This window comes from Drosophila montana, unplaced genomic scaffold (assembly GCF_035044405.1).
Source record: "Drosophila montana isolate Dmon_TW-CO22-7 unplaced genomic scaffold, ASM3504440v1 contig_2904_1, whole genome shotgun sequence".
NCBI lineage: Eukaryota > Metazoa > Arthropoda > Insecta > Diptera > Drosophilidae > Drosophila > Drosophila montana.
In genome coordinates, this window is record NW_026997780.1 from 2,447 (window position 1) to 12,951 (window position 10,505).

The 10,505-nt window shown below is 37.9% G+C and overlaps 1 protein-coding gene across 5 annotated transcripts; it reads left to right on the forward strand.

Annotated features, from left to right (window-relative positions):
* Nucleotides 1-340: 340 nt before the first annotated feature.
* Nucleotides 341-1,501, forward strand: LOC135430106 (uncharacterized). Of its 5 annotated transcripts, none has more exons than XR_010436551.1 (3): nt 341-949; nt 1,042-1,393; nt 1,444-1,501. XR_010436551.1 is itself a non-coding variant. In XM_064684659.1 (2 exons), the coding sequence occupies exons 1-2, from the start codon at nt 584-586 to the stop codon at nt 1,054-1,056; spliced, it is 381 nt and encodes a 126-aa protein (XP_064540729.1). In that variant the 5' UTR covers nt 341-583; the 3' UTR covers nt 1,057-1,495. The 5 variants fall into 5 exon arrangements, 1 of the variants encoding a protein (XP_064540729.1); XR_010436552.1 differs by having other exon boundaries at nt 1,042-1,373; XR_010436553.1 differs by having other exon boundaries at nt 341-586; nt 640-949; nt 1,042-1,495.
* The last annotated feature ends 9,004 nt before the right edge of the window (nt 1,502-10,505 follow it).

The window sequence follows — 10,505 nt, forward strand, 5'->3', positions numbered from 1 at the left end:
TAGCTACTGGTCGATCACTGGATCCCATACAAGACCAAGGGCCTTGGTGACATCGCTTCCATCATCGAACTTCAAGTACTGTTCCATATCTTCATAAGCTATTCCATCGAGGAGTTCTTGGAACACCACTTACGAAGCTTAAAGTTTCCAAGACACAATATCCCGAGCGTCTGACGAATTTTCTCTCTGGCTTCAGCACCTGAGTTGGCTCCGGAAATGAATTCGTCAACGTAAAACTCCTGCTTGATGGCATCCGATCCAATTGGAAATGCATCACGCTTATCAATGGCCAACTGATGCATTGCGCGTACGTCCTGAAATGATGCTGAGCCATCAAACACAAAACTCAACTTAGTTGTGGTACTGTCTTCCTTCAAAACGCAATGATGTGGGAGGAAGTATTTGCAAAAGCAACTTAACTTACTCGGGGCATGTGATTCAGATCCAGAAATTCTTTGATGAATGCCGAGTACTGCTCCTTCAGATGCGAATGCCGACTCAATTTTCGCTCAAGACTTAGAAATCGACGATAAGACTCTCCTAGCGGCTCTGTTCTCCGGCAATCGCACTGAGTATTCGCCGGATGGTAAGTGGAAGAAGTTTTTGGCAAAGTGCTGCTCACATTCCAACTCTTCCTAGCTGGCCTTTACCAAAGGCTCTTCCAAGCTTTCAACTTCCCAAAACGCCGAACCAAATCTTCCAGAGGAACGTCCAACTGACCAGCTTCGCTATCAGTGAGGCTAGCAGCATCCAGAGGAACGTCCAACTGACCAGCTCGCTATCAGGAGTGAGGCTAGCAGCCAAAAACGAGGTACTACGTAGTCTCTCAAAAGCCCTGGTCGCGACCCAAGGCGAGTTCAATCAAAAGATTGACCGCTGTGATTTGTTGAACGAAGGATCAGCCATTATGTTCGAGGGGATTTTCCAATCCGAAATATCGATGTTGAAGGTAGGTGTGACTGTCGGTAATAGTTTGAGCCACAAGAGCATCAAAGGTGGCTGAATAATCTGAGGATGGTGACTTCATATGAATCCTAACAGCTGACTCTTCAGTAGAGACGCTTATGTCTCTGAGACCCGTGACGACTGTCATCGACCTGATTTTCCTTAACTGAAGTATCTGTGCGAAACGGGAGGTGACCATGTGCAACTGAGAGGCTGAATCTAATAAGGCCCTACAGGGAACCAAGCAACCAGAACTATTTTTTATCATTACCACTGCAGTGGCCAAGAGCACAACACCAGACTGAAGCCCTTGGACAGCAAGAGAGGTAATGGAGTAAGAGTGTGTCAAAGTGGCGATGCTCAAATCAGACGAAGTATGTGATGGTGTCGACGCTTCAGCTTTTGGTGAAGTAGCAAAATACAGCAGGGTACGATGCTTTCCTCACAAGTACGACAATGACTACTACTGCAAGACCGAGTTTGATATCCTTTCCTTAGGCAGTTATAACAAAAGGCTAGATTGTTAACTTCTTTATGCCGAAGAGAATGAGATAAATTTCCGAATTTACTACATGTGTAGATCGCGTGACCAGATGCATCACAAAAAATGCAGCCACTTTGGTTGGTCTTGGCTACAAGCACTCTTTTGCTGGGGATAGTATTATGGTTGGATTTGCCCACCTGAGTGTTTCTCATATGGAATGACTTGGCATGTTGACAACGCCTTTCCAGAAATGCGAAGAACTCATCGGCTGTCAGGACATTGTCAATTCCTGTGGCTTCCTCCCACTTGGTCTGAGTCTGGGTGTCTAGTTTTTGAAGCAGCGTCTGCACTACTATGCATCCTGAGATTTGCTCCACTTCCCAAAGTCTGCAACTCACGCATATGCGAAAAGACCTTGTCCGAAAACTCACTCAGTTTTGAAGCCGACTCCGAATCTACCCTCTTGAGTCCTCATTGATGTGTGCCTGGAAAACAAGACGTTTGTTACTAAATCTTCTATTTAGAATATCCAGAGCCACACGATAATTGGCACCGAAAAACTTCAATGATCAAATCGAATCCAACACAGGGCTAGACAAACATGAGCGGCTATGCTGCAACTCTTCAATATTCGAAAGCTCGGTATCCTTGCCGTCGACTGACTCAACCATCGTTGGTAAATTGAACTCGGGCAAGCGCGTATATAAGTTATGCCAGCGAATGACCGCACAAACGGTAGAGCGCGAAAGTAAACTAGCGGCGTCTTTGTATATGCGAAATTTGCGAGCTGTAAAGTTTCAGCTCACACTGGAGTTTTGCAATTGCCTTATTATAACAATTTACGATAATTATGTTGCACTTGAATAACAATTTCGCCGGAGCCTCCAAAGTTGCTAATGTTTTTTAGCAACTGTTTTGAAACTTTAGCCAAGAAATAAAGGCACTTTTGCCTTTTCTCAACAACACGTTATAATTCAGTTTTATTAATCGAACTTATATAAATTGTAAGATTATTTGGCTGTGGTTCAGAAAAGGTTCTTCGCTTCGCCTCGCTCAACAACGAACAGGTGTGTAATGTGACAAGTGCAAGAGAGGGTTGCCAGCCTCGTTTACAACGAACAGCTGTTTCACTAAACTAAGATTCCAACTTCTTTTTATGTTTACGTGAATATTTGGTTATGCTGATTTGATTGAGCCGCTTCAGAATCCAACACCATCATAAGAATCTTTTCCAAGTTGGATATGAAGCGCTTAAGTGAATTCGGACTAACTTCGAAGGTTGGTAGGAACTTGATAGTGTCCTAGTGTTCTTCGGTTCCGTTGCTTGTCATATTTATCGATGTTTGATTATTATTGTACGTTAAATATATTACGTAGTCTGTGATTTGTGTTGTATTAAGTGTGTTTTTTGCTACCTTCCTAGTTTTGCTCCTAGTGATTGTGCTGACTGTGAAGGTTTTTGTAAGGTTTCGGTTGTGGTGTGTGGGGCTTATACAATATTTGTATGTGTATGTGTTATTTTAAAATAACAATATTGGTAAATTACCAATTTGCTTGTAGATTTATTTAAATTTATTTATTTATATTTTATTAATGGTCGAAAAAACGAGTGTCTTCCTAATTATTCAATACATTATACATACTTTATAAAAATTAATTGCGAAAAGCCTAGTTAGAAAACACAATTTTCTAATAGCATCACCGACCGTCGATGGAGGTGCTTTATTTGCCAGTGCCAGCTGTGCCCCATTTTACAGACAATTTTGTCAGTAACACTATAAGAGCCTACAAGAAGAAGGGTGTTAGTAGAAAAAAAAAGAGAAAAAAGTGTTCTTAAGTAAAATTACAAATAATCGTAATTTACTATATTATTTAAGATAATAAAATAAATATAAAAAAAGAAAGTAAGAAGTTGTTAACAAAGTAATGAAATGTATGCTATAAATATAGAGTGTTAAGTAGATAGGATAAAGAGATAGTAATGGGAAATCACCGACCGTGGGGGAAAATGTATAGCCTGTCCGGCAAGCTATGCCCCTGCTCATAGCTGAAAATGGTCGTTGAGTTCCTGAAGGAATCCTGAAAGCAACGATTTTACTAAGGGTAGAGAAAGTTTGGTAGAGTGAACGTGATGCAACATATTGTAATTTTTACATAACACTTAAAAAGGATTGTTCATAGCGTAGTCTGAAGGAAGACAACTCCGAGAATTGTCCTACGATTGGTTAACGACGGAAGATTAAAAAGAAGCAACCTGCTGGAGTAGAATGGCAACCCACGATTAGGGTCCCAAATTAAACCTCGTAAGGCAAAAAGCAGAAATTGCTTCTGAGCAGATTCAAACGATCTTGGCTATTGTTATACTACGGAGTCCAGATGCAAGAGCAGTATTCAAGGATAGGGCGAACAAGAAAGATGTACACAAATTTCGTTATAAAAACTCTTTAGACCAACGTTTAATGAATCCAAGTACACCTTATGCCTCATTAACGATGGTATCTATAGAGTGCCTAAAATAAAAAAGAACGCCTAGATCCTTAACTGTTGGTATACTTTGCAATGGAGTATTGTCAATTGTATAACTAACAAGATAAGGTGTAGTACGATTAAAAGTCGTAAAAATACACTTTGAACAATTTAGATGCAAATAATTGGCAGAGGATTAGTGTATGCTAGAATAAGTTTAATACATTCATAAGTACCCGGTTAAGTGATATAACCAAGGGGAGATCATTTATAAAAAGAGTAAACCTTGAGAAACTCCAGAAGTAACGTGAACCTGTTTCAGCCTCAGCATTACTCTTTGGGTCCTTCCTTTTGAACAAGAAGAAATAAAAAGTAAAAAGAAGAAGTAAAAAGTGTCATGGCTATAAAACTTTCTCGGATTTTGGGCAAATTGCCTTATGCAACGAGAAAGATAATTCTCATACCACTGCGAATTAAGAAGAAAGAAGTTGGACTTGGCATGTGGAATATTTAGCTAAGTCAATACTCGAACCAGACTTATTTAACATTTTAAAATATTTAGACTTAATATTTTGTAGGTCCAATAGTCTGGGAGTGAACCAAGGTGGGTTTGAAGAAGCAATTGAAGGAATTGAATTAGGAATACAAGCATCTAAAATGAAGTTTAGGGTGTTATAAAACAAATAAATAGAAATATTCATATCAACCGAGGCATATAAAAAAGACCAATCAGTTGCATGAATACGTTGATTAAGCAAGGAATAGTTTCCTTTGCGAAAGCAAAGGCGGAGCAATAGAAATTTAATTTATTTGAAATAAGGAAAGGTCTTGCATGCAATCTATAAAGTCATGCTGTGCTGAGGGTACTAGATAATTTTCAGGAGGGAATAATGACTACGAGATGTTCGGTAAATTAAAATCACCTTACACTATAATTAGGTCATTATCACGTAAGTGTGACGAAACTTCTTTAATACAAGTAAAATGTTTCATTTAAACTTAAATATCTGAAGAAGGAGGAAGAAATGAGCATATAATATAGATATTCCGGGTAGGAAAAGACACCTGAGACAATCTCATTACAGTAAGCGTACTAAAACAGAAAACTTCTGACTGAAAGTGGCTTTAACGGCAATTAAAACGCCACCACCTCGAGTCGGCCAATCATTTCTATGCAAAATAAAATTGTTCGAAAAAACCTCAAAATCAGATTTGGTTGAATTTAACTATGTTTCTCAAAATGCAGTTCTATCCGAATCGAAAGAAGTGCTAGCAATAAAAAGATTTTTAAGTTTGGATATGAGACCGCTGACATTCTGATAATGAATAGAGACTTGGTCGGAAGACGAAGTTATTTTTCTGGGGCAGAAACGGAACCCTGTATTGAAGGGACTGGAAGGGTGACAGGCTGGTTGAGTCCTCATTGATGTGTGCCTGGAAAACAAGACATTTTTTACTAAATCTTCTATTTAGAATATCCAGAGCCACACGATAATTAGCACCGAAAAACTTCAATGATTGAATCGAATCCAACACAGGGCTAGACAAACATGAGCGGCTATGCTGCAACTCTTCAATATTCGACAGCTCGGTATCCTTGCCGACGACTGACTCAAACATCGCGATGAAATCCGAATATTCGGTATGGCCTCCAGAAAACGTTGGTAATTTGAACTCGGGCAAGCGCGTATATAAGTTGTGCCGGCGAATGACCGCACAAAAGGGAGAGCGCGAAACTCAACTAGCGGCGTCTATGTATATGCGAAATTTGCGAGCTGTAAAGTGTCAGCTCACACTGGCGTTTTGCAATTGCCTTATTATAACAATTTACGATAATTATGTTGCACTTGAATAACAATTTCGCCGGAGCCTCCAAAGTTGCTAATGTTTTTTAGCAACTGTTTTGAAACTTTAGCCAAGAAATAAAGGCTCTTTTGGCTTTTCTCAACAACATGTTATAATTCAGTTTTATTAATCGAATTTATATAAATTGTAAGACGGTATCTATAGGGTGCCTAGAATAAAAAAGAACGCCTAGATCCTTAACTGTTGGTATACTTTGCAATGGAGTATCGTCAATTGTATAACTAACAAGATAAAGGTCGTATAAATACACTTTGAACAATTTAGATGCAATTAATTGGCAGAGGATAAGTGTATGCTAGAATAAGTTTAATACATTCATAAGTACCCGGCTAAGTGATATAACCAAGGGGAGATCATTTATAAAAAGAGTAAACCTTGAGAAACTCCAGAAGTAACGTGAACCTGTTTCAGCCTCAGCATTACTCTTTGGGTCCTTCCTTTTGAACAAGAAGAAATACAATGCAAAAGAGACGGAGGGAAACCTAGTCGGTCAAGTTTAAAAAGTAAAATGTCATGGTGCACAGATTCAAACGCCTTTCTGAAGTCAGTGTAAATAACATCAGTATGCATTTTAGAAAGGAAAGCATCATTTACCAAGGAAGTAAACTCAAGCAGATTGGTAGTAGTTGACCGATTCTTTACGAATCCATGTTGAACAGGGGAAACAACTGATTTGCAGAAATGCTGCAAATTCGAAGTGATTTTTTTTTCAAATAATTTAGGAATATCGGGCAGTTTTGCAATGCCCCTGTAATTTTGTATATCAGACTTTCCACCTTTCTTGTGGAGAGGAATGATATAAGATTCTTTCCAAAGAGATGGAAAGACAGAATATTCAAGGGATAGATTAAAAAGCTTTAGTAATAGACGATGAAGGGAAGAACTACACTCCTTGAGTAGGCAAGTATAGAACCGGATGAAGTAATATTGTAATGGTAAAAATTAGTATTAGGACAGACGGAAGACTAAGTTGATTGAAAAAAGTTAGCAAAGAGGTTAGCAGAATCGGAATCATTGCTAGCTTTATCTGCCCGAGAGAAAATGAAGATGGCAATCTTGAAGATTTACGCTTCAAGTTTACAAAGCTATAAAACTTTCTCGGATTTTGGGCAAATTGCCTTATGCAACGAGAAAGATAATTCTCATACCACTGCGAATTAAGAAGAAAGAAGTTGGACTTGGCATGTGGAATATTTAGCTAAGTCAATACTCGAACCAGACTTATTTAACATTTTAAAATATTTAGACTTAATATTTTGTAGGTCCAATAGTCTGGGAGTGAACCAAGGTGGGTTTGAAGAAGCAATTGAAGGAATTGAATTAGGAATACAAGCATCTAAAATGAAGTTTAGGGTGTTATAAAACAAATAAATAGAAATATTCATATCAACCGAGGCATATAAAAAAGACCAATCAGTTGCATGAATACGTTGATTAAGCAAGGAATAGTTTCCTTTGCGAAAGCAAAGGCGGAGCAATAGAAATTTAATTTATTTGAAATAAGGAAAGGTCTTGCATGCAATCTATAAAGTCATGCTGTGCTGAGGGTACTAGATAATTTTCAGGAGGGAATAATGACTACGAGATGTACGGTAAATTAAAATCACCTTACACTATAATTAGGTCATTATCACGTAAGTGTGACGAAACTTCTTTAATACAAGTAAAATGTTTCATTTAAACTTAAATATCTGAAGAAGGAGGAAGAAATGAGCATATAATATAGATATTCCGGGTAGGAAAAGACACCTGAGACAATCTCATTACAGTAAGCGTACTAAAACAGAAAACTTCTGACTGAAAGTGGCTTTAACGGCAATTAAAACGCCACCACCTCGAGTCGGCCAATCATTTCTATGCAAAATAAAATTGTTCGAAAAAACCTCAAAATCAGATTTGGTTGAATTTAACTATGTTTCTCAAAATGCAGTTCTATCCGAATCGAAAGAAGTGCTAGCAATAAAAAGATTTTTAAGTTTGGATATGAGACCGCTGACATTCTGATAATGAATAGAGACTTGGTCGGAAGACGAAGTTATTTTTCTGGGGCAGAAACGGAACCCTGTATTGAAGGGACTGGAAGGGTGACAGGCTGGTTGATTCCTCATTGATGTGTGCCTGGAAAACAAGACATTTTTTACTAAATCTTCTATTTAGAATATCCAGAGCCACACGATAATTAGCACCGAAAAACTTCAATGATTGAATCGAATCCAACACAGGGCTAGACAAACATGAGCGGCTATGCTGCAACTCTTCAATATTCGACAGCTCGGTATCCTTGCCGACGACTGACTCAAACATCGCGATGAAATCCGAATATTCGGTATGGCCTCCAGAAAACGTTGGTAATTTGAACTCGGGCAAGCGCGTATATAAGTTGTGCCGGCGAATGACCGCACAAAAGGGAGAGCGCGAAACTCAACTAGCGGCGTCTATGTATATGCGAAATTTGCGAGCTGTAAAGTGTCAGCTCACACTGGCGTTTTGCAATTGCCTTATTATAACAATTTACGATAATTATGTTGCACTTGAATAACAATTTCGCCGGAGCCTCCAAAGTTGCTAATGTTTTTTAGCAACTGTTTTGAAACTTTAGCCAAGAAATAAAGGCTCTTTTGGCTTTTCTCAACAACATGTTATAATTCAGTTTTATTAATCGAATTTATATAAATTGTAAGACGGTATCTATAGGGTGCCTAGAATAAAAAAGAACGCCTAGATCCTTAACTGTTGGTATACTTTGCAATGGAGTATCGTCAATTGTATAACTAACAAGATAAAGGTCGTATAAATACACTTTGAACAATTTAGATGCAATTAATTGGCAGAGGATAAGTGTATGCTAGAATAAGTTTAATACATTCATAAGTACCCGGCTAAGTGATATAACCAAGGGGAGATCATTTATAAAAAGAGTAAACCTTGAGAAACTCCAGAAGTAACGTGAACCTGTTTCAGCCTCAGCATTACTCTTTGGGTCCTTCCTTTTGAACAAGAAGAAATACAATGCAAAAGAGACGGAGGGAAACCTAGTCGGTCAAGTTTAAAAAGTAAAATGTCATGGTGCACAGATTCAAACGCCTTTCTGAAGTCAGTGTAAATAACATCAGTATGCATTTTAGAAAGGAAAGCATCATTTACCAAGGAAGTAAACTCAAGCAGATTGGTAGTAGTTGACCGATTCTTTACGAATCCATGTTGAACAGGGGAAACAACTGATTTGCAGAAATGCTGCAAATTCGAAGTGATTTTTTTTTCAAATAATTTAGGAATAGCGGGCATTTTTGCAATGCCCCTGTAATTTTGTATATCAGACTTTCCACCTTTCTTGTGGAGAGGAATGATATAAGATTCTTTCCAAAGAGATGGAAAGACAGAATATTCAAGGGATAGATTAAAAAGCTTTAGTAATAGACGATGAAGGGAAGAACTACACTCCTTGAGTAGGCAAGTATAGAACCGGATGAAGTAATATTGTAATGGTAAAAATTAGTATTAGGACAGACGGAAGACTAAGTTGATCGAAAAAAGTTAGCAAAGAGGTTAGCAGAATCGGAATCATTGCTAGCTTTATCTGCCCGAGAGAAAATGAAGATGGCAATCTTGAAGATTTACGCTTCAAGTTTACAAAGTTATAAAACTTTCTCGGATTTTGGGCAAATTGCCTTATGCAACGAGAAAGATAATTCTCATACCACTGCGAATTAAGAAGAAAGAAGTTGGACTTGGCATGTGGAATATTTAGCTAACTCAATACTCGAACCAGACTTATTTATATTATAAATATTAATAAAAATTAATATTTTGTAGGTCCGATAGTCTGGGAGTGAACCAAGGTGGCTTTGAAGAAGCAATTGAAGGAATTGAATTAGGAATACAAGCATCTAAAATGAAGTTTAAGGTGTTATAAAACAAATAAAAAGAAATATTCATATCAACCGAAGCATATAAAAAACACCAATCAGTTGCATGAATACGTTGATTAAGCAAGGAATAGTTTCCTTTGCGAAAGCAAAGGCGAAGCAATAGAAATTTAATTTATTTGAAACAAGGAAAGGTCTTGCATGCAATCTATAAAGTCATGCTGTGCTGAGGGTACTAGATAATTTTCAGGAGGGAATAATGACTACGAGATGTTCGGTAAATTAAAATCACCTTACACTATAATTAGGTCATTATCACGTAAGTGTGAGGAAACTTCTTTAATACAAGTAAAATGTTTCATTTAAACTTAAATATCTGAAGAAGGAGGAAGAAAGGAGCATATAATATAGATATTCCGGGTAGGAAAAGACATCTGAGACAATCTCATTACAGTAAGCGTACTAAAACAGAAAACTTCTGACTGGAAAGTGGCTTTAACGGCAATTAAAACGCCACCACCTCGAGTCGGCCAATCATTTCTATGCAAAATAAAATTGTTCGAAAAAACCTCAAAATCAGATTTGGTTGAATTTAACTATGTTTCTCAAAATGCAGTTCTATCCGAATCGAAAGAAGTGCTAGCCATAAAAAGATTTTTAAGTTTGGAAATGAGACCGCTGACATTCTGATAATGAATAGAGACTTGGTCGGAAGACGAAGTTATTTTTCTGGGGCAGAAACGGAACCCTGTATTGAAGCGACTGGAAGGGTGACAGGCTGGTTTCGCACTTTGGCTTTGGGGGAGTTGAGAAATGAAATCTGGTAATTGACACGCTGGCAGAAGATTTGCTAGCAATATAGGCTACCAATGACTCAG

Bases quoted from the DNA above. Each gene is read 5' to 3' on its own strand.
- LOC135430106 (XM_064684659.1), top strand. From the start codon at position 584: ATGGTAAGTGGAAGAAGTTTTTGGCAAAGTGCTGCTCACATTCCAACT.